The sequence below is a fragment of the Erpetoichthys calabaricus genome, chromosome 10 (genome assembly GCF_900747795.2).
Source record: "Erpetoichthys calabaricus chromosome 10, fErpCal1.3, whole genome shotgun sequence".
NCBI lineage: Eukaryota > Metazoa > Chordata > Cladistia > Polypteriformes > Polypteridae > Erpetoichthys > Erpetoichthys calabaricus.
In genome coordinates this window covers 58,704,681-58,729,810 of record NC_041403.2, presented here as the reverse complement: position 1 = coordinate 58,729,810, position 25,130 = coordinate 58,704,681, and the positions used below count along the sequence as shown (strand labels likewise).

The window sequence follows — 25,130 nt, the reverse complement described above, 5'->3', positions numbered from 1 at the left end:
CATTGTGGTTTACTTTGTGTTTTCATTATAGAGATACAGTATGTAAATATAAGGTGCCACTTTTAATCAGTGTTATTCAATTAGTTCTGTATATGCTGGCTGTGTCATTTGAAAGAGTAAATACAGTATATCCTCTTTTGACTCTATGGTTTTACATAGCAGAACATAACTAGCAATCTTGTAATGCTTGACAAGTCCTAAGATTAAATAAATCTAATCTAAATGGCAACCAACACATACTGAAGTAAACTGCTTTGTAAGTATTTATGCAAAAAATAAGCCAGCACACAAAAGCTATATGTGTAAAAGTAAGTACACACTTGCTGCTTCCATATCGGTAAGAATATAATGAGAGCAAAGTACTGCTAATCCAGTGTGATTGATTAACTGATGATCAGGAAGTACTGTAACCTCTATATAAAAGTTTATTCTGTGAATTAAAAAGAAGTGGCAACACCTTAAAAAAGGCAATGGCATTTCCCAGCCACTTCAAGACCATCTTTCCAAAGACAGGAGGATTATTTACAAATGGTAGCAGTTGTCAGTCTTCCCAGAAGTAAGCATTCCAGTAAACTTGCTCAACAACCAGACCAAAAGATGCATTGAGAAAATTTAATTAACTCAAAAATCCATCCATCCATCCATTATCCAACCCGCTATATACTGGCCTAATTCAAATGGGAAATAGTACACCAGAAAATGGCTGACAAGTATGGCTTATTGAGAGGGTAGTTAGAAGAAAGTCTTCCGCTCTAAAAAGAGCAAGCCTGCATGACTTAAGTTTACAAAGCTGCATATTAATGACCCACAAGACTTCTAGAACAATGTCTTCTGGACCAATAAGACCATAGTGGAGTTCTTTAGTCATTATATACAGAGACATGTATGGTAAAAACCAAATTCAGCATTTTGCCACATTAACCTCGTACTTACCATCACACATAGAGAGTGAAGAGTGAAGATTTCAGATTATTTGGTAGCCATAGGATCTGGAAATATTGAAAATTGTAACTCCAGCATAAACTACCGCTTTTACCGGATTATTCTCTATTCAGTGTGAGGCCATCTTTCAAGCAAATAATGCTTGAGTGATACTGGATCATGTAACAGGACCAATAATCTTGAGAACATTATTAAAACCTAGGCAACGTCAGCATCTCGCCCACAGAGAGATGATATGGAGGAAGAATCCATCCATCCATTTTCCAACCCGCTGAATCCGAACACAGGGTCACGGGGGTCTGCTGGAGCCAATCCCAGCCAACACAGGGCACAAGGCAGGAACCAATCCTGGGCAGGGTGCCAACCCACCGCAGGACACACACAAACACATCCACACACCAAGCACACACTAGGGCCAATTTAGAATCGCCAATCCACCTAACCTGCATGTCTTTGGACTGTGGGAGGAAACCGGAGCGCCCGGAGGAAACCCACGCAGACATGGGGAGAACATGCAAACTCCACGCAGGGAGGACCCTGGAAGCGAACCCAGGTCCCCAGATCTCCCAACTGCGAGGCAGCAGCGCTACCCACTGCGCCACCGTGCCGCCTGGAGGAAGAATAAAATATGTTAAATGATGTCTCTCATCGGATGTTAGATCATTGTAATTGTGGATTTAAAAAGCATTAGATGATTATGGATAGCGCTTTGAGTACTGAGAAAAGCGCTATATAAATGTAATGAATTATTATTATTTATTATTAGTTATTCTTATGTAAAGGTTTGCATTCATGTGTATTTCATGTTTTAGTGTTATTTTCGAATGATTATTTTCATAGGTTTTTTTTGTGTTATATTCTTAATTGTATATTATCTCTTTAAAATGTGTTTCCATTCCTTGTGTGTTATGGGTGGAGCCCCAAGAGGCGGAGCCACCTTGACATTACTTCTTCTGAGCCCCCACTTGAGCTATCCAAGGCCACAGCTGAGTAAACTCAAATCAGGAGAACATTGTTGAGTGAAGGAATTTTGTGAGTATTGTTATATTTGAGGGATTTTTCTGGTTTTCTTGATTTTCTTTGCTCCTGATCCTGGTTTTCTCTTCTGGATTGTGGATTTGGACTTATTTTCTTGTGATTGCTTTTGGGCAACTTATTTTTGCCTATTTTTGCTCTGAGTATTTTACATGTATTGTTCTAATGTTTCTAATAAATCCTTTATTTTTAATGATTCTTTGTTTGCATTGTTTATACAAATTGAGGTTTACAGTTATCCTTCCTCTGGTGGGGTTTTTGTTATATTTTAAGACTTTTCTAGTGCTTTAATCCAGTTTACCATTTTAGGAGTCTGCTAATCCAGAAGCCTGCATTTAGCAGTTTGGAGGATAGCTGGATTTGGGGACAGTCTTTGTGGGAAGGCTAGTTGAGTTAAGGTCCTGCCTTTATGGTCCTTTTAGGAAGCCCTACACCCATTTTGCTATGTTTGGGGGCTCCATCAGTTATGTCCTGTTATGTGAAATCATAAAATTGAAAGAGGGCATACTTACTTTTCTATATGACTGCAGTATCTTATTCTTACCATGTAAATGACTGCTCAGTTAGGAGGCAGTATTTTAAATACAGAAGTGACATAGTAATTTGTACTTGACTCACAACATCTAGATCAAAAAAAATACAAGGGTTTTAATACATGAAAGTGTCACGGGTGTATCACAGAGGGATAGTGATCATCATTCAGCTTGTGTTGAAACTCAGAGACCTTGGTCAGGGCACTTCCATCTGTGGTTGAGTGTTTAACTTCCTGACAAGTAGACCTCAGTCAGTGAGTATAGGTAACATGAACTCCTCCACACTGTTCACCAACATTGACTTTCCACAAGGCTACTGCCCACTGCTATACAGTCTATTCACCTGTAACTGTGTAGAAAAGCATGAGAGCAACAGCATCATTATGTTTGCAGACTGAAAAAAACATGATTGGCCTTGATAGTGAAATGACTAATCTTCCTACAGGAGGGAGGTAAACGACCTGCCTATATGAAGCCATGACAACAGTCTTTCCTTGAATGTCAACAAAACAGAGGTGGTCATTGTAGACAGAGGTGGTGTCCTTGCTAGATGCATAATATTAAGATTTAGGAACCTGACTTGCCAGAATCGCAAACTCCTCCAAAGGGCTGTCTGTACTGCTACTAAAATCATTGATGATGAACTTCCACAGCTTCATACCATCTACTCCACCAAATGTCTGAGGAAAGTTGAATCCATCATCTCTGTTGACATCCATTCAGCTCCTCTCCTGTTTTCACTTCTGGTAAATGCTACCAGAGTCTCGCCACATGTTCCACATGCTTCAAGGACAGCTTCTTCCTCCAGGCCATAACATCATTGAATTCTTGATAATCTGATTTTATCTGCCCCCTACTGTACCCACCTTCTGGTTTATCTCTAATTCCACTGTATGTCACATGTGCACTGCCATCTGCATTTTCCTCCTGTATATTGAGATGCACAAACCAGTATGTTTCTTCATGCCGATCCCAAGCCCGAATAAATGGGGAAGGTTACGTCAGGAAGGGCATCCAGTGTAAAATTTTGCCAAATCAATATGCGGACAACAATACAAATTTCCATACCGGATTGGTTGAGCCCCAGGTTAACAACAACCACCACCAGTACTGTTAGCCAACAGGGTACTGCCAGAAATTGGGCTACTGTTGGCCGAAGAAGAAGGAGAAGAAGAGGGGGGAGACGTGTCCAGAGGCAGGAGGAGAGGAAGAAGGTAAAGAGAGTGGAACTGAGGGTAGGGACTTTGAATGATGGCAGTATGACTGGTAAAGGAAGAGAGTTAGCAGATATGATGGAGAGAAGGAAGGCTGATGTATTGTGCGTGCAAGAGACTAAATGGAAGTGGAGTAAGGCCAGGTGGATCAGAGGTGGATTCAAATTGTTCTATCATGTTGTAGATGGGAGTTATTCTGAAGGAACAGTATGTCAAGAGTGTTTTGGAGGTAAAAAGAGTGTCAGACAGAGTAATGATTATGAAGCTGGAAATCGGAGGTGTGATGATGAGTGTTGTTAGTGCATATGCCCCACAAGTTGGGTGTGCAATGGAGGAGAAAGAAAATTTTTGGAGTGAGTTGGATGAAGTGATGAACAGTGTACCCAAGGGACAGAAAATGGTGATTGGAGCGGATTTCAATGGACATGTTGGTGAAGGGAACAGAGGAGACAAGGAGGTGATGAGTAGGTATGGTGTCAAGGAGAGGAATGAAGAAGGTCAGAGGATAGTGGATTTTGCCAAAAGGATGGACATGGCTGTGGTGAATACGTATGCTAAGAAGAGGGAGGAACATAGGGTTATGTACAAGAGTGGAGGAAGATGCACACAGGTAGATGGTATAATTTGCAGAAGAGTCAAGCTGAAGGAGATTGAAGACTGCAAAGTGGTGGCAGGTGAAAGTGTAGTTAAACAGCATAGAATGGTGGTCTGTAGGATGATGTTGGAGATCAAGAAGAGGAAGAGAGTGAGGGCAGAGCCAAGGATCAAATGGTGGAAGTTGAAAAAGGAAGACTGCAAGGTTGCGTTTAGGGAGAAGGTGAGGCAGGCACTGGGTGGTAGTGAAGAATTACCAGACAGTTGGGAAACTACAGCAGATGTAGTAAGGGTGACAACAAGAAGGGTGCTTAGTGCAACATCTGGACAGAGGAAGGAGGAAAAGGAAACCTGGTGGTGGAATGGGGAAGTACAGGAGAGTATACAGACGAAAAGGATGGCAAAGAAGAAGTGGGATAGTCATAGAGATGCAGAAAGTAGACAAGAGTACAAGGAGATAAGGCGCAAGGTGAAGAGAGAGTTGGCGAAGGCTAAAGAAAAGGCGTATGATGAGATGTATAAGAGGTTGGACACTAAGGAGGGAGAAAAAGACCAGTGGGCTAAATCGAGCAACCAAGCTGGAAAAGATGTGCAGCAGGTCAGGGTAATAAACGATAAAGATGGGAATGTACTCACAAGTGAGGAGAGTGTTTTGAGCAGATGGAAAGAGTACTTTGAGAGGCTGATGAATGAAGAGAACGAGAGAGAGAAGAGGTTGGATGATGTGGAGATAGTGAATCTGGAAGTGCAACAGATTAGCAAGGAGGAAGTAAGGACAGCGATGAAGAAGATGAAGAATGGAAAAGCCATTGGTCCAGATGACATACCTGTGGAAGCATGGAGGTGTTTAGGAGAGATGGCAGTGGAGTTCTTAACCAGATTGTTTAATGGAATCTTGGAAAGTGAGAGGATGCCTGAGGAGTGGAGAAGAAGTGTACTGGTGCCGATATTTAAGTATAAGATGGATGTGTAGGACTGTAGTAACTACAGGGGGATAAAATTAATGAGCCACAGCATGAAGTTATGGGAAAGAGTAGTGGAAGCTAGGTTAAGAAGTGCGGTGATGATTAGTGAGCAGCAGTATGGTTTCAAGCCAAGAAAGAGCACCAAAGATGCAATGTTTGCTCTGAGGGTGTTAATGGAGAAGTACAGAGAAGGCCAGAAGGAGGTGCATTGCGTCTTTGTGGACCTGGAGAAAGCATAATGCAGGGTGCCTCGAGAGGAGTTGTGGTATTGTATGAGGAAGTTGGGAGTGGCAGAGAAGTATGTAAGAGTTGTACAGGATATGTACGAGGGAAGTGTGACCGTGGTGAGGTCTGTGGTAGGAGTGACGGATGCATTCAAGGTGGAAGTGGGATTACATCAGGGATCGGCTCTGAGCCCTTTCTTATTTGCAATGGTGATTGACAGGTTGACAGATGAGATTAGACAGGAGTCCTCGTGGACTATGATGTTTGCTGATGACAGTGTGATCTGTAGGGAGCAGGTTGAGGAGACCCTGGAGAGGTGGAGATATGCTCTAGAGAGGAGAGGAATGAAGGTCAGTAGGAACAAGACAGAATACATGTGTGTGAATGAGAGGGAGGACAGTGGAATGATGAGGATGCAAGGAGTAGAGTTGGCGAAGGTGGATGAGTTTAAATACTTGGGATCAACAGTACAGAGTAATGGGGATTGTGGAAGAGAAGTGAAAAAGAATGCAAGCAGGGTGGAATGGGCGGAGAAGAGTGTCAGGAGTGATTTGGGACAGACGGATATCAGCAAGAGTTAAAGGGAAGGTCTACAGGACGGTAGCGAGACCAGTTATGTTATATGGGTTGGAGAAGGTGGCACTGACCAGAAAGCAAGAGATAGAGCTGGAGGTGGCAGAGTTAAAGATGCTTAGATTTGCATTGGGTGTGACAAGGATGGATAGGATTAGAAATGAGGACATTAGAGGGTCAGCTCAAGTTGGATGGTTGGGAGACAAAGTCAGAGAGGCGAGATTGTGTTGGTTTGGACATGTGCAGAGGAGAGATGCTTAGTATATTGGGAGAAGGGGGCTAAGGATGGATCTTCCAGGTAAGAGGAAAAGATGAAGGCCTAAGAGGAGGTTTATGGATGTGGTGAGAGAGGACGTGCATGTGATGGGTGCAACAGAACAAGATGCAGAGGATGGAAAAATATGGAAGAAGATGATCCACTGTGGTGACCCCTAATGGGAGCAGCCAAAAGAATAAGATACTGTTTAATAAAACCTATATTTCTGTATAGTTCTATTTGAACTTTGTGCATTTGGCCATTATTTTGCCTTACTCTTATTTATTATATTTACTAGTCATTAAGCCCGTTACAATAATGGGCGCTAGAACAGTAGTGCATAAACATTAGTAGGAACAGTCTATATTAAATGCCAAGGGACCTTGACCTCATTCTTTTTGTTGGTTGTATTTTTCTTTGTCTTTCAGCCTTTCTTTTGTTGATGTTTACTTGCTGAGCTGACCGTTCTTCGTGGGCTGCCGCCGTGTATTGTGTGTCTTTAATTTTCTGTGACAGTAATACTGTCTTGTACGTCTGCTGGCTTGTACATCCGTAATATATACCTTTAATTTTCTCTGGCGGTAATACAGGCGTGCGCGTCGGTAATATGCCTTTAATTTTCTCTGACAGTAATACTGGCTTGTATGTGGCTGTAATATGCATCACTTTATTGTGTACCTTTAATTTCCTCTCGCAGTAATACTGGTTTGTATTTCCGTAAAACGCCTGTAACTTTCTCTGACAGTAATATCACGCATCGCACCGTGCCCAGCGCATGTGCACTTCACCAGAAGACACACACACGGACACCTGGATGCACACAGGGATTTTATTAAAGAGGATACTTCATCTTATTGCATATGTATACTTTCCTACCTCCATCACTCCTACAACTGTGCAACAAGAATTTCACTATGCTCTTGCAGTGTATGTGACAATAAAGATCTAATCTAAACTAAAAAGTATCCAATGTACAATAATAATCCATTACATTTATATAGCGCTTTTCTCAGTACTCAAAGCGCTATCCACACAGGGAGGAACCGAACCCACAATCTTCCGTAGTTTCCTTACTGCAAAGCAGCAGCACTACCACTGCGCCACCTGTGAGGACTGATGACAATGGTCATCTAGTCATAAAGAGAGTGTTGATGAAATGGATTGACACCTTACTTTGAACAGCAGATGGTCCACAGTGAGTCAGCAAACAGTGATGCTGAAAAAGGTGAATCAGAATACACAGTTTGTCCCACAATTCACATGTCAGCACATTACCAAAAAGTATGATTTCAGTAAGGAAAGAAACAATGATTGAATTATTTTTTTCCTGGTTTTGTGAACCCTATTTCCTGCTAAGTCATACAGATGGGAGGACTAAGATTTTCTAAAGATTAACTACCTGATGGATCCCCTATACTGGATACCAATAAAATATGCTAATGGTGATCAAATGGTAACATATTGGGATATATTTTCATGGCCAATATTGGGCCACTTGATATTCTGTAAATAAAACAAAATTTGAATGTCAACAATCCTATTGATCAGGTGCATCTCTCTATTGCAACATTATACACTTGTATGAATGGGCATTTAAAGTAGAATAATATTATATGCTGCAAGATCAGCAATGTTCTGGAATAGTTTGTGTAACATGACAATAAATTTGTCATAACACAACAGAGAAGATTATTTGAACATTTGAGAAGTGAGATGTAAGAATGTTTATGGAGTAGAGGTTCACCACCAGCTAATGTATAACAAATATGGGATACTTCACAGTCAGATAAGTAGACTGTTGACTTTACCTCACTAAACTCAGCTTTTTCTGAGGTCAGAAGGTAGATCATTATAAATTGGCCATTGAACGTTTTTTGCAGCCTTCCATGTAAAATGTAGGATTTGCATGTGCCCTTGCAACCTTTCTGTACAACATATTTTGAAATAAGCATATGTAGTCCCCTTTCTTTACTCCTTTGCTAATTATTACTGCTTTGTCATAAATGTTACCCTGTTCTCACTAACAGCAAGGAGGACACTGGAAAAAATAGAATTTCCAAATGTATAGACCACATGTTTTTCTGGTCTACAGCACCCCTAAAAATACCTAAAATTGATGCTGGCCTGCAGGTGTTCTGGCTCTCCTTAACTCTTAGAGGGCTGAATATTTTTCCCAAAAAACTCAGTTTTCTGAAAAACACAAAGCAATGGTTTCACACATAAACAGAAAACGTCTGTCGCTGTGTGCTGTTGCCGCCTATTTGTGGTTTCTGCTGGCAGTGCAGGGACAGCTCAATGGCTGTCTTCATGCAGCGGGTATCAGTTGCATTGCAAAGCAATCTGGTGTACACCTCTTGTTATCGTGAGTGTCTGTCCTCCCAGGCGAACATTGCCATAAGGGCATCAGCTACACAAACGTCTTCAGCACCACGATCAGCAGGGTACCGTTCAGCTGATATCAGTACCTTGTTTTCGATCTTCATCTCCAGATCACTTGCATCAAAATCAGAATCTGACAAGTCCGATTCAGCAATAATGCACAAAACATCGTCCATGTGGTATTTCGTTTTGTGCGTTCGCCTTGATCTCTCGCTAGATGTTGATGCATTTTAGAGGTTGTTTGCTCTTTGCTACTCATGCACGCCCAGGGAAGCGAGGTCACAGCAGCAAAGCCAACTTTCCTTCTAGCAAAGAGAGTCAAACTAAAATGGAAAGGTGAGTTTGTCTCTGATTACCGTCCTCTATCCCTGAGTTTTGACAAAAGTCGACATCCGCCCTGAAAGAGTTAAAGTTCTTCTTTCATATGCAATCATCCTTCTTTGATGGTGTATTAATTTCCTTACTGCCTAACCTCTGTGGTTTTTCCTCAGTGTTTTATTATTATTTTCTGTTTTGCAGATGTCTTTATCTATGGTGACTTACAAAAGCAAACTATAATACATATAATTTTAATAATTATAAAGTACAGGGTTAACAAGTAACAGAGAAGTAAAGTTTAAAGTACCAGAAATGTGGAATCAGAGTAAGTCCCCATGCTAGATGAAAAATAAGAAGCTAAAAAATAATCAAAGTTAGCGAAGTAATTAAGTCAGTAGAACTGCAGATATCCAGAAGAAGAGCAGAGATGAGGAAGGTCTTAGCTGTACCAAGTTAAATTGTAAAGAGGTGTGCCTTCAAAAGGAACCTAACCATCAGTCAATTTGGAGGAGAAAAGATGTTCATGGGAAACTCACTGCACAACTTGGGTGTAAGAACTGATATGCATCATCCAATATTAACTTTAAGCATCAGGAGACAGTGTGGACAATGAGCAGACATGCTGAACAAAATGAAGATCTCTTTTATAAACTATACAGTGAGATTAGAGACTAGAGGAATTGAGGAGCAGAATTAATAAAATACTAGACAAGAGTTTCAATGTGATCTTTGCTGAAATTGAAAACTAGTGGAGGGAGTGAAGCCTATGGCTATTGTGTGTGAAACAAGCAACAGAAAACTTTAGTCAGGCAGCAGTATTCAGGAGGAAATGGGAAGATCTGATAAGAGAATATGAATCTGAACAAAGAGTTGTTTGGCATAAGTGGTGAGGAAGGGTTACCGTACATCTTGTAAATATCCTGAAGAAAGCAGCAACAGTACTAGGTGACTGAGGAAACAGGAAAATGAGGGAATCATTCAAGGTTAAATCAATAATCCTGTCACTAGCTGATGGGAAGAGGGTAATATCATCAAGGACAATACTTAAAGAAAGATCCATGGGTGGAGAAACGGAAGGCAAGTACAAGATAGAAGATTTATACTGGTTATGTTTCAGATTGTTTGATGAGAAGGCAGCATGATATCTGAGCTGAAACTTCCATGTTGAAGGAAGGAAATAGAAAGAGAATCTGTACATCACCAGGACAGAGGTGTTAGGAAAAACCATGAAAAGAAATCAGAAAGCCTAAGGAACAAATTAATGTTGAGAAAAGGTTCAGAACTGATCCTTGAGCCACACCACTAAAGAGATTCCAAAGAGAAGACAGAGAATTAGGCCATTATACATAAAAGACCAACTAATTCCTTAATATTATCCATCAGTAAGATCAGATCTGAACCAGTTCAGTGCAAAACATTGAGAAGGACAAGGACAGAAGAAAGAGAAGCATCTCAATCAATCCTAATAACATTCATAACTTAAAGTAGAGCTGTTTCTTTCTGGAATCAGCATTAAAGAAATACTGCATATTGTTTTTTTCCAAGAAAACAGAGGACAGTTGTTTGTAAACTATGCACTCCAGTGTCTTTGATACAAATGGCAGAAAAGAGACAGGATGGCTGCTTTCAATAACAGACAAGTTGGGACAGGGCTTCTTTACTATGGGGATTGTGTGAACCTTGCTGAGGTTCATAGAGGGGTACCTGTGTTCAGCTAGGAGGGACAGGTGTATGAAATCAGCAAAGAAGAATTGAAATGAAGGAAATGTGACAGAATGGAGTACAGTGCAAAGGTTGTGGAAAGGATGCTGTACACTACCAAAAAACTTTTTGTGTTTTGTTATTGTAACTCTGGAAACATTTTATAGTACTGTAGATTAATACATTAAATACAATTATTCATATACTTTAAGTATGTTCATTTACACATTTGATTAAATCTATTTTATCCTTTACCACAATAAAGCAGGAAAAAGTAAAACAGATAAGTAGACAATCATAACCATAACTTTTGATTGTGCCATTACCTGTAGTGGAGACACACAAGTGTAGGAATTCTACATTTAAGTATGAATTTTTAATATGGTTTGTGGGGTTGGGGGGTGGATTAGGTAGAGCATATTGGCCCACCTCAAGCCCTGGATTGTGCTGGCTAAGTAAAGTGCTAATAAAGGGCTGACAAAAATTTTTTAAATATGAGTTGTATATGTACATACGCATATATACTGTACAGTCTTAAACTTGCTTAATCCATTTTAGGGTCATAGGGGGCTGGAAATTATCTTGTCAATGGTGGGTGTAAGGCTGTAAATTGCCCTGAACAGTGTGTCAGTCCATCACAGTGCATACACACCCATACTTTGACCATTTTAGATTTTCCAATTAACCTAACTCTCACATCTTTTGAGATGCAAGAAGAAAACTGAAGTACCTGGAGCAAAACTCACAAACACACAGGGAGAACAGTCAAACTCCATACAGACAGTAACTGAGCCAAGGATACAGAAAAGCAGCAGTACTAACCACCATACCACTGTGCTATCTGGTTATATTTAATTATTTCCAGTCTCACCCTACAGTACTGGGATGTCTAATTTGATATCATAGACATACAATATGCTCCAGTGCTACACTAATGCCATTGAATGAGCTCTGTGAATAGATTACTTAATAGTGTGGTGCTGAATAGTGCCTGCCAGTGCCGATCCAACAGATTCCTGCTAATTTTATGCTCTTTTAGATAGCATGCTATCCTTAAAAGGGCTGCTTGCTTTACCAACACTAAGTTAGAACTTTTGTGTCTTGTGGTAGGCTTGCCGTTTTTACAGGAACCCCTGCAGCTGGCTCTGAAGCTGCTTTTATGAATGATGGAATACCAGTTCATATTGTTTGTGACTCATCAGTTATGTCATGTCCAGATTGATGCAGCTTGTTAGTGCCATTACCATAGTTTACACATCCATGAATAAGCTGATTGTAAGTGATATTGTGTCATAAATGTCTGCAAATACTCCTCAGTGCAAAACTAGCAAAACTGAATTGCTTATTGTAGCTACTCTTGCACACTCAGGATGCTTGGCTTTTTTCCCCCAACAGGATCTTTGTTCCTGCTGTAACAAGACTCTATATAAAAACATGACCCGACACAAATGGACACAGGAGGCACGTGTAAAATAAACAGACTTTTATTGTTCTTCACCTGTGGGGTACGTCTTCCCCGTAATGTCCACAGTCACATCACAGTCCCAAGCACAAATATACCAAATAACACACCACACTCCTCTCTTTTGGCACCGGCACCGGCACCACCCCCACCACTCCTCCTCCTCCTCCTCATCCCAACTCTGGCCAATGAGTGGTGGTTGCTGGCTCCTTTTATTAGGCACCTGGAAGTGCTCCAGGTGCTTGACTGCCGACATCTGGCTGCACTTCCGGATGTGGTGAAACTAGTGCCCAAAAGGGGCTAGCAGCTCCTGCTGCAGCACCCCCTGGCGGCACCTGGGAAACCCAACAGGGCTACACCAAACTCCAACTCCCATGAAGCCCTGCGGGAGTCCAAGGCACCGCTGCAACCCAGGGAGGCTGCCATCTAGCATCCAGGGGGAGATATTGGATTTCCCATGCTTGCTCCCCTGGAACATATGCTGCAGGGGCGTCCCGGCTGGGCATGGGCCCCAGCCATCCGTCACACTGCCAAACTATACTATATCATCATCTGAAACTACATCAGAGTTGAACATAAAGTAGCAATAACGATCTCTATCACGTCTGGATTAGTACAAAAATCTTTCAGTATCACATACAGACCAATGCCTGAGTTTCACCCTGTTTCTCTTTCAGAGCTCATGTCTTTATTGTTGTGTCTTTGAATGCTGGTTCATCTAAAACACCCAAATGCAATGCTCTCCCAATTTTCTGAACTTTCCTTTTTTATAGGTGAAACTGAACTACTTTACTGTGCAGCGTCCACAAGCCTTGGTCAACATCGAAGGCTACAGGGATGACAAGGAATGATTTTTCATGGTTAACGCCTTACTGTCTGAAGAGAGCAGCCGTTATTTGCGCCTAACATTCTCACATGCCGAACTCCGTTACACTCGTGAGAAATTAAAAATAACATTTACCAGGGCAAAGAGATACAAGAATAATATAGTTGTACGGCCAAAGTGGTGTCAACACGACACTGTGGAATTACAGCGTAGAACAAAAAAAATCTTCAACATTATCATTCGAGGTCGGAACTAACGTAACACGCTGTTTGTTTCCGAGGGTCGCATTATCAAGTCGTGCTAGACTTCAGAGTGTTGCACAGTTTCATAAGCAAAACGTGACAGAATAAAACATTCTTATTTGTGTTTCGATTAATACATACTTAATCATTACTCTTAGTCGTCTTTGCAGAAAACCATACACGTGTTAAACGGAATAGTTAAATCCGGAAAGGTGTTATGATACTTATCTGATACGCCGAGAGTAGAAGACAACCTTTCTAGGTAAGCATATTTTTGTAATTTTTACACTGTGTCGTATAAGTAAGGCAAAGCGGACTCGAAAAAGAGAATGAATGGTTGCTACCTTCAAACGTTTTTCTTTTCCCTAATAAAACGAGACAGAGGTTCTTACTCGTACACGTTCAACAATGCGCTTAAGACAATCTTCTTTCTATCAATAGGTCTTATAATACAGTAAAAGAATTGAATGTAATTTTGCTACAGGTGTTTTTTTTATAATTATAGATTGAAACCTTTACGTCCGAAAAGGTCATCTTCCAGTGATCATAGATTATTCATGCCTATACAGTTTCTTTATACATAACGTCACTAATATAATAAGATGTGAGCAGAATACCCAAAGCTGTCAGTCTGTTTTTGAAAAGGTAGTTCTGTATTGTCGATGCAAAATAAAATGGATTAAACTAGAATATTATTTGTAGGTGACATAATGTATCAATTCAGTACATTTTTAAGTTATTTGAATCGAAAAATTAAGAAAAAGAAGTTAATCAAATCCGAGTACTTACTGAATATTTTTTTCGCACAATTTCTTAATTATAATCTACATTTGACATGTAGCCGTACTATGCGTTCATTGGAAAAATCCGTATGTACAGTAAGTAAGTGGCTTAGTGTTGTGTAAGCTGTTATCAATATGTCACATTTACAGGAGAGTCCTAAGATATGCTTAATGGGATTAAAATGAAAGAAAGATGAAGTAGTCAGGTTGAACTTGTGTATTAGAGTAAGTAATGTTGGCTTTATGGTTAAAAATAAAAGGTAAAGTTGATTTTGCTATTTGCCTGCTGTATCACATCACTTTTTTATTTTTTTTTGTGTTTGTTTAGTTTTTCCAAAATGGAACTGCAGGCAGTGGTAATGGCTGCAGGAGGGGGTTCGAGGATGATGGACCTGACATACAGTATCCCTAAACCCTTGCTTCCTGTTGGCAACAAACCTTTGATTTGGTACCCTCTGAATCTACTGGAAAGAAGTGGCTTTGAAGGTACTGTCTTATTAGTTTTGATGATGCAAATACGATGTTATCCTTGTATGATGTTTGTATGAATCATAAAGCAAATTATTTTAAACACTGGTGGTGGTGGTTTTAATCAATTAATTGTTTGGCACAAAGTAAGGATACTGTGTATGTATATAAACACACATACAGACGCACCAGCTAGTTTTTCCCTGATGAATTTTATAATAAAGTGGGAGTCAGTTAACATCGGTTAATCAGATGTATCAGAGCTTTTCTGTATACAATATTTTTTTTAAACCAAGGGCTGATATTATGCACAGGCAGTGTGTTGTCATAGTTAAAGTTTTAAACTGAGGATTTCCTGCATGAGCAGGTTTCTTCACCTGCCTCTTCTCCCAATTGTCTCTCATATGTTGTAAGTCACCGTAGATAAAGGCATCAGTTAAATAATAAGTAATAATAATAATAATAATATTATTAGGTCACTGGAGATGCTTACTCTTGAACATAATTATCGATAAGTAAAGCATTTGTGCATTAGATCAATTACTACTTTTCTTAGTGACTTGTCTTTTGTCGATGGTCATTGCAAAGCCCAGTTCTGCAGTATTCTTTTGCATTATATGTTTAATCAGTCATAATAATGTGAAATTTGAGTATATATTATTATCATTAATAGATGTGTATGATTTTCATTTATTTTTGCCATTGACTCAAGTGCAGTATTTCTTTTTGTGGTTTTTGTTATTTGTATGTAATCCCCCTTTAAAGTCTGCAGTTGTGAATGTGTGTGTCGTGAACTAGGCTAAAGCATGTAGTCCCAAAAACTTCTTACTAATGCGCACTAGAGAAGCATAACGCCCTGACTTGTAATCAGAGTAAACACCAAATCTTTATGAAATAAAAGATTTATTCTTCACAAAAAAGAATTCTATTTCCAGTGAAGTACAAAGGCAAAATGGAGCAAAAAGGCCATCCAAGATGAACAGAGTTTCAATACAGACTCTGAAAGCATGATGAAAGCTTGGCGCAAAAGGTCAAAAAAATTCAGACCAATCACAGGGTATAAAGAATTTACTAATCCACAAGAACTCGCCACTTCAGAGAGCATTCACAATGAACTGCCAGGAACTGTGGAAGACCCTCCGGATTTACAGGGTGGTGGACAGTTTCAGTTGTGCTTGAAAGTTTGTGAACCCTTTAGAATTTTCTATATTTTTGCATAAATATGACCTAAAACATCATCAGATTTTTACTCAAGTCCTAAAAGTAGATAAAGAGAAACCAGTTAAACAAATGAGACAAAAATATTATACAGTGCATCCGGAAAGTATTCACAGCGCGTCACTTTTTCCACATTTTGTTATGTCACAGCCTTATTCCAAAATGGATTAAACTCATTTTTTTCCTCAGAATTCTACAAACAATACCCCATAATGACAATGTGAAAAAAGTTTACTTGAGATTTTTGCAAATTTATTAAAAATAAAAAAATTGAGAAAGCACATGTACATTAGTATTCACAGCCTTTGCCATGAAGCTCAAAATTGAGCTGAGGTGCATCCTGTTTCCCCTGATCATCCTTGAGATGTTTCTGCAGCTTAATTGGAGTCCACCTGTGGTAAATTCAGTTGACTGGACATGATTTGGAAAGGCACACACGTGTCTATATAAGGTCCCACAGTTGACAGTTCATGTCAGAGCACAAACCAAGCGTGAAGTCAAAGGAATTGTCTGTAGACCTCCGAGACAGGATTGGCTCGAGGCACAAATCTGGGGAAGGTTACAGAAAAATTTCTGCTGCTTTGAAGGTCCCAATGAGCACAGTGGCCTTCATCATCCGTAAGTGGAAGAAGTTCGAAACCACCAGGACTCTTCCTAGAACTGGCCAGCCATCTAAACTGAGTGATCGGGTGAGAAGGGCCTTAGTCAGGGAGGTGACCAAGAACCCGATGGTCACACTGTCAGAGGTCCTCTGTGGAGGGAGGAGAACCTTCCAGAAGGACAACCATCTCTGCAGCAATCCACCAATCAGGCCTGTATGGTAGAGTGGCCAGACGGAAGCTACTCCTTAGTAAAAGGCACATGGCAGCCCGCCTGGAGTTTGCCAAAAGGCACCTGAAGAACTCTCAGACCATGAGAAAGAAAATTCTCTGGTCTGATGAGACAAAGATTGAACTCTTTGGTGTGAATGCCAGGCGTCACGTTTGGAGGAAACCAGGCACCGCTCATTACCAGGCCAATACCATCCCTACAGTGAAGCATGGTGGTGGCAGCATCATGCTGTGGGGATGCTTTTCAGCGGCAGGGACTGGGAGACATAGTCAGGATAAAGGTAAAGATGACTGCAGCAATGTACAGAGACATCCTGGATGAAAACCTGCTCCAGAGTGCTCTTGACCTCAGACTGGGGCGACGGTTCATCTTTCAGCAGGACAACGACCCTAAGCACACAGCCAAAATATCAAAGGAGTGGATTCAGGACAACTCTGTGAATGTCCTTGAGTGGCCCAGCCAGAGCCCAGACTTGAATCCGATTGAACATCTCTGGAGAGATCTTAAAATGGCTGTGCACCGACGCTTCCCATCCAACCTGATGGAGCTTGAGAGGTGCTGCAAAGAGGAATGGGCGGAACTGGCCAAGGATAGGTGTGCCAAGCTTGTGGCATCATATTCAAAAAGACTTGAGGGTGTAATTGCTGCCAAAGGTGCATCGACAAAGTATTGAGCAAAGGCTGTGAATACTTATGTACATGTGATTTCTCAGTTTTTTTATTTTTAATAAATTTGCAAAAACCTCAAGTAAACTTTTTTTCACGTTGTCATTATGGGGTGTTGTGTGTAGAATTGTGAGGAAAAAAATGGATTTAATCCATTTTGGAATAAGGCTATAACATAACAAAATGTGGAAAAAGTGATGCACTGTGAATACTTTCCTAATGCACTGTACTTCGTCATTTATTTATTAAGGAAAATGATCGAATATTACATATTTGTGAGTGGCAAAAGTATGTAAACCTTTGCTTTCAGTATCTGGTGTGGCCAACCCCACCCCCCCCTTTTGCAGCAATAACTGCAACTAAATGTTTCCGGTAACTGTTGATCAGTCCTGCACACCGGCTTGGAGGAATTTTAGCCCATTCCTCCGTACAGAACAGCTTCAACTCTGGGATGTTGGTGGGTTTCCTCACATTAACTGCTCGCTTCAGGTCCTTCCACAACATTTCGATTGGATTAAGGTCAGGACTTTGACTTGGCCATTCCAAAACATTAACTTTATTCTTCTTTAACCATTCTTTGGTAGAACGACTTATGTGCTTAGGGTCGTTGTCTTGCTGCATGACCCACCTTCTCTAGAGATTCAGTTCATGGACAGATGTCCTGACATTTTCCTTTAGAATTCTCTGATATTCAGAATTCATTGTTCCATTAATGAAGGCAAGCCATCCTGGCCCAAATGCAGCAAAACAGGCCCAAACCATGATACTACCACCACCATGTTTCACAGAAGGGATAAAATGTTCTTATGCTGGAATGCAGTGTTTTCCTTTCTCCAAACATAACGCTTTTCTTTTAAACCAAAAAGGTCTATTTTGGTCTCATCCGTCCACAAAACATTCTTCCAATAGCCTTCTGGCTTTAGCAAACTGCAGACGAGCAGCAATGTTCTTTTTGGAGAGCAGTGGCTTTCTCCTTGCAACCCTGCCATGCACACCATTGTTGTTCAGTGTTCTCCTGATGGTGGACTCATAAACATGAACATTAGCCAATGTGAGAGAGGCCTTCAGTTGCTTAGAAGTTACCCTGGGGTCCTTTGTGACCTCGCCGACTATTACATGCCTTGCTCTTGGAGTGATCTTTGTTGGTCGACTACTCCTGGGGAGGGTAACAATGGTCTTGAATTTCCTTCATTTGTACACAATCTGTCTGACTGTGGAATAGTGGAGTCAAAACTCTTTAGAGATGGTTTTGTAACCTTTTCCAGCCTGATGAGCATCAACAACTCTTTTTCTGAGGTCCTCAGAAATCTCCTTTGTTCGTGCCATGATACACTTCCACAAACATGTTGTGAACAGCAGACTTTGATAGATCCCTGTTCTTTAAATAACACAGGATGCCCACTCACACCTGATTGTCATCCCATTGATTGAAAACACCTGACTCTAATTTCACCTTCAAACTAACTGCTGATCCTAGAGGTTCACATACTTTTGCCACTCACAAATATGTAATATTCGATCATTCTCCTCAATAAATAAATGACCAAGTATAATATTTTTGTCTTATTTGTTTAACTGGTTTCTCTTTATCTACTTTTAGGACTTGAGTCAAAATCTGATGATGTTTTAGGTCATATTTATGCAGAAATATAGAAAATTCTAAACGGTTCACAAACTTTCAAGCACAACTGTATTGGCAGGTGACCCTGCCTCTTTGGGAACCACCCACAAAAGACATGGAACATAACAAAGGCAACATGTATACATACACAAAACCAAAAGTAAAGAAAGATGCACATAATCATCATAAAAATAAATGAGAATTAAAATGAAACATATCATTAACAAGAAAATAATCATTTCGTTAATTAAAACTAAAAGAAAAAAGTCTGAAAACAAGAACTAAATGAAAATGAGAAGGTAAAAAAGAAAACAAAACTAGTTTATTTTAATTTTGATGTTCAACACTCTAATCGTTGTGCATAATTTACATGTGACCATGCAGTTGCTGGTTATTGTATTAAATATTTAAAATTGCGCATTTATAACATTAGTTTAGAGATAGGTATGTGTTCATGTGCAAGTATTCCTCCTTGCTGCTCCTTTCATTGGTCATTCCATTCATCAGCCAGCTCTCCTCTCTAGAAATGAAAGCAAATACAAAAGCCTCATCACTTGTCAATGACTTCTTGTGTAGATTTAATTGGTAATTATTGACCATCAATAGCAGATGACCTGCTGAAAGCAACTGGAAGGGAGTTCAATGAAAAGGTGCTTAAATTAAAACATGCCACACGTTTGAAAATTAGAGCCATCGAGGATTTGTCAAGCTCGAATATCCAGCCCCACATTTCAAGTTCAGTCAATGTTTAGACTGCAAAAATTTTTTACTTTTTATGCCAAAAAAGGTAGGAATTTCAGCTTAGCTATGCATAGATATTTATTTGTTAAGGATACCTTTGCAGTGCACCATAGCATGCGGTCATTGTTATCAATCAAGTCAAAATTGCACAAATACACTTAGTTTTAATCATGTATTTAGCACTGAGGTTTTCATGTGGGCAGTGTGAGTGTGTTCCTGTCACATTATCATGAAGAACTTCTCTGTGTTAAATGCGTCATTGACAGCAAGTGGATGGACTCCAGTAATCTTAATATATTTAGAATGCTGCAGAATTGCAAAGTTTTTAACACTGGAGCTTGACATGCTGTGCTTTGGAGTGCCCCAGTACTGTTAATTCTGAAGCATGCCATCCGCTCATGGGCTATTTTAACAAGAATAAAGTACCAAATCTGCTCAATATTGAAATAAACTGCTGATGGAACTTTGTGCAGCAAAATATCTTGCTATCTGACATTCCCTTGCTTAACATACAGCTCATCAATTCTAAAGCACTAGAGCTATCTTGATTCTTTGCAGACTGCAACATTGAAATGTCATTGAGAAATGAAAAGAAAAAAAAAAACTCCATCTGGTGCAGAGGTCTGGATGGGGTTGTTAGATTTGAACTGAAGAGCAAACAAATAGCCTTTGACTGGTCAATGTCCTCCAGTGTTAGGCTGTAAAGCTGATAAATGAATCTGCTCTTATCCTATTTATTGTTCCTTATCTCTGTGAGAAATTGTAACATATATATTTATATTCCTACATGTAAGAGACCCAAAATTTTTTCCATCTTGATTTTATGATTTAATTCAAACCTTTTGACTTTCATTTATTTATGTGTTATTTCATGTTTAATGTATAATATTAGTTTGTATGTTGTGTTAGTAGAGTCATATTTGATTTTATTCCTTTTGGACTCCTTTGACTATTTCTGAAGCAATTTGAGTATGGGAAAGGTGTATATAAATAAAATGTATTATTATTATTTGGTGCCATGAGTTCAGGTTTTATCACTAATCTAGTCAGTGTTTGTATGGAGTTTGCATGTTTTCACCATGTGTGTTTGGTCCGAGTATGCATAATGTCAGATAATTTTTATAGCTGGATATTAGAAGTGCATCATTGAGCATTCTCAAGTGGCAAAATTCCTAAATGTGTTGTTAAATTACATCCTCCCACTTTCGGCTCATAGGAAGCTACCCAGGTTTTGTTGCTAAGTAGCTTCCTTAGCTTTAGACCTGAGCTTTACTCGGGCTGCGAAAACCATGCTAAAAGCATTAGTTCCGAGTGTCATTTGGGTAACTGTACAGATGCTTCTTGCATAAGCTTTAGAACTGAGAATCACTCAGGCTATAAAAGTGCTATAAGTGCTTCCATTCTTTGGAGATATTATGTCTGAGTGTAGGTTTTCACTAATTATGAAATTCCAGTAATGGCAGACTGCACGATAACGTACAGTGAATACACTTGACTTATAGTTTTTATACTCTTTGTCTGTATGTTTAGCATTCATTTGCTCAGAGGTTGATGCGCTTGCTGCTTCGTGAGCGGCTCTTCTTTCCTCCACTCTAGCGGCCCGTTTCTTCTCTTTTTCCGTCTGCATCTCTTCATGTTAAAACTGATTAAGTCAGTTTTTGTGTTGCAATTACTTAGTACGATTTTCTTAATTTTTCACTTAAGCTGGCACTTAAGTGTTCAAGGTAGAGGAAGTGACGGCAAAGGTGGTAGCGATGAGAACGGCGCCCATACACATGCGTCGCATGGCCTGCCTGCTGCCAAGAGTTGATTCTACAATAAAATAAAATAAAAAGAGTAATAAAAATCATCACCCCGAAAGCGGACAGTAGACATCACGTAGTATATGTGTACCAAATTTCAGGTCAATAGGTCAAATGGTTTGCGAGCTACAGGTGATTTCAAATCCTGGACAGACAAACGGACAGCCACGGTGGCGTATTATATAAGAAGATCTGCACTTTACCAACAGTGACTTTGATGAGAATACTCATCCAGCACCAAAAATGAAGAACATTTGGGAGATATACCAGGTGATTTTAGTCAAATTTTTACATTCTGGACTGTGGTTTCAGCATCAATGAAAATCTCATAGCTTATAAGGGCAGACTGTCATGGATACAGTACTTCATACCAAAAAGAGCAAGATTTGACATAAAGCTTTACAAGCTTCGTGAATCTAAAACTTTATACATTTGGAATTTGGTTCTGTACACAGGGAAAGGGGCAATGTTTGATCTGAAATAAAATCAGTACGGCATTGCTACGTCATCTGTTCCGAATTTGATATATGCTTTGCTGGGTCAAGGTTACTGTGTAACCATGGACAAATTTCATACTTCGCCAAAGCTATTTGACATCTTGCTGCAAAGACTGACGCATATGGAACAGTGCTTCCTAACCATCGTGGCATGCCTGAAGACTTTGGCAGAGCTAAATTACAGAGAGGTGCACTAGTAGCTTGGCAAAAGGGTAAAGTGCTTGCGCTGAAATGGAAGGACATGAAAGATGTTTGTCTCCTTAGCACTGTACGTAATGCAGCTACAGTCACTGTACAAGCAAAAGGCAGCAAGCAAGTTACAAAGCCTTGTGTTGTGGTCAACTACAATAGCACAATGGGCTGCGTAAATCATGTGCATCGAGAATTGACTTTCTATCCCTTTATGCAGTTTATGCGTTATCCGGTGGAACAGTGAATTTGAAATGAATTTGTGTTATACAAACAAAAAGCTGGCAAAACTGTATCTCATGCAAACTTTACATGCTAGCTTGTAGAACAAATCATTGCTACACATCAACCATCCATACTACCACATAAGTGATGCGGTTGACCAAACACATCTCAAATCAATCCAGAGTGTCTTATTGGTAGACATTTTATTGATTATATACCTCCAACAGAAAAAAAATAGAATCCAACTCGTACTTGTGCAGTGTGCTGTTCAAAAACTGATAAACCTGGAAAAATAATCTGAAAAGAAACATGCTATTATTGTCCTGACTGTGACGTTGGATTTTGTCTTTCACCGTGCTTTAAGATTTACCACACAAAGAACTCATTTTGAGATTATATACTGTTTTGGCATCATTAGTAGTATTAGTTTACTGTTGTTATTATTTTTGTCATTGTTCATTTCATATTATTATTTTTATTCATCATTACCATTATTTGTATCATTATTATACTTTTGAGATTTAATAAAATGTAATTTTTCATGCCAAAAAAAAAATGCAACACTTTTTGCATGTCCCCATGACCCTGTGTTTGGATATAGCGGGTTGGAGAATGACTGACTGGTTGACTGACTTTTTGCGTTTTTTGGAATAAAATGCATTGCTAATGAGGTTAAGTGAATGATCTGAGATACTGCTATAACAAATTTTCAGTATTTAATTTAAGTGCAATTTATATATTGAAAAACTACTTCTGCCAGTATTGTTATTACCACAGTTCAAGTAGTGACTTCAGTAGTTTTTCAAAAAAATAAGTTAGAATTCCCTGACAAAAATAAATTTTCAAAGTTTTGAAAAGGGTAGATGACATATAGTCAGCATTAAGAGAGATCAAAAATAAATTTAAAATAAGAGTATACAAGTCCATCCATCCATTGTCTCCCGCTTATCCGAGGTCGGGTCGCAGGGGCAGCAGCTTGAGCAGAGATGCCCAGACTTCCCTCTCCCCGGCCACTTCTTCTAGCTCTTCCGGGAGAATCCCAAGGCGTTCCCAGGCCAGTCGAGAGACATAGTCCCTCCAGCGTGTCCTGGGTCTTCCCCGGGGCCTCCTCCCGGTTAGACGTGCCCGGAACACCTCACCAGGGAGGCGTCCAGGAGGCATCCTGATCAGATGCCCGAGCCACCTCATCTGACTCCTCTCGATGCGGAGGAGCAGCGGCTCTACTCTGAGCCCCTCCCGAATGACTGAGCTTCTCACCCTATCTTTAAGGGAAATCCCAGACACCCTGTGGAGGAAACTCATTTCAGCCGCTTGTATTCGTGATCTCGTTCTTTCGGTCACTACCCATAGCTCATGACCATAGGTGAGGGTAGGAACATAGATCGACTGGTAAATTGAGAGCTTCGCCTTGCGGCTCAGCTCCTTTTTCACCACGACAGACCGATGCAGCGCCCGCATTACTGCGGATGCCGCGTCGATCCGCCTGTCGATCTCACGCTCCATTCTTCCCTCACTCGTGAACAAGACCCCGAGATACTTGAACTCCTCCACTTGGGGCAGGATCTCGCTACCAACCCTGAGAGGGCACTCCACCCTTTTCCAGCTGAGGACCATGGTCTCGGATTTGGAGGTGCTGATTCTCATCCCAGCCGCTTCACACTCGGCTGCGAACCGATCCAGAGAGAGCTGAAGATCACGGCCTGATGAAGCAAACAGGACAACATCATCTGCACCCCCTCAACGCCCTGGCTGCGCCTAGAAATTCTGTCCATAAAAGTTATGAACAGAATCGGTGACAAAGGGCAGCCCTGGCGGAGTCCAACTCTCACTGGAAACGGGTTCGACTTACTGCCGGCAATGCGGACCAAGCTCTGGCACCGATCGTACAGGGACCGGTACCCCATACTCTCGGAGTACCCCCCACAGGATTCCCCGAGAGACACGGTCGAATGCCTTTTCCAAGTCCACAAAACACATGTAGACTGGTTGGGCAAACTCCCATGCACCCTCCAGGACCCTGCTAAGGGTATAGAACTGGTCCACTGTTCCGCGACCAGGACGAAAACCACACTGTTCCTCCTGAATCCGAGGCTCGACTATCCGACGGACCCTCGTCTCCAGGACCCCTGAATAGACTTTTCCAGGGAGGCTGAGGAGTGTGATCCCTCTGTAGTTGGAACACACCCTCCGATCCCCCTTCTTAAAGAGGGGGACCACCACCCCGGTCTGCCAATCCAGAGGCACTGTCCCTGATGTCCATGCGATGTTGCAGAGGCGTGTCAACCAAGACAGTCCTACAACATCCAGAGCCTTGAGGAACTCCGGGCGTATCTCATCCACCCCCGGGGTCCTGCCACCAAGGAGTTTTTTGACCACCTCGGTGACCTCAGTCCCAGAGATGGGGGAGCCCACCTCTGAGTCCCCAGGCTCTGCTTCCTCATTGGAAGGCATGTTAATGGGATTGAGGAGGTCTTCGAAGTACTCCCCCCACCGACCCACAACGTCCCAAGTATACAAGAGTAAACAAGAGTATACAAGTGCTGGTCATAAAATTAGAATATCATGACAAAGTTGATTTATTTCAGTAATTCCATTCAAAAAGTGAAACTTGTATATTAGATTCATTCATTACACACAGACTGATGTATTTCAAATGTTTATTTCTTTTAATGTTGATGATTATAACTGACAACTAATGAAAGTCCCAAATTCAGTATCTCGGAAAATTAGAATATCAATTAAGACCATTGCAAAAAAAAGATTTTTAGAAATGTTGGCCAACTGAAAGGTATGAACATGAAAAGTATGAGCATGTACAGCACTCAG

At 40.5% G+C, this 25,130-nt stretch overlaps 2 protein-coding genes across 2 annotated transcripts in view; both read left to right on the top strand.

The window, feature by feature from the left end:
• Positions 1–3,530: 3,530 nt before the first annotated feature.
• LOC127529461 (craniofacial development protein 2-like) overlaps positions 3,531–25,130 on the top strand; it is a 782,501-nt gene continuing 760,901 nt past the window's right edge. The window contains exon 1 of the mRNA XM_051933151.1: positions 3,531–3,878. The gene's annotated coding sequence lies outside the window, so the exon portion shown is untranslated. The remainder of the gene's footprint in view (positions 3,879–25,130) is intronic.
• Positions 13,293–25,130, top strand: part of eif2b3 (eukaryotic translation initiation factor 2B, subunit 3 gamma) — a 136,734-nt gene continuing 124,896 nt past the window's right edge. Inside the window, 2 exon segments of the mRNA XM_051933157.1 lie at positions 13,293–13,527; positions 14,376–14,533. Coding sequence (XP_051789117.1) covers positions 14,386–14,533 — 148 coding nt within the window. The 5' untranslated portion in view covers positions 13,293–13,527; positions 14,376–14,385.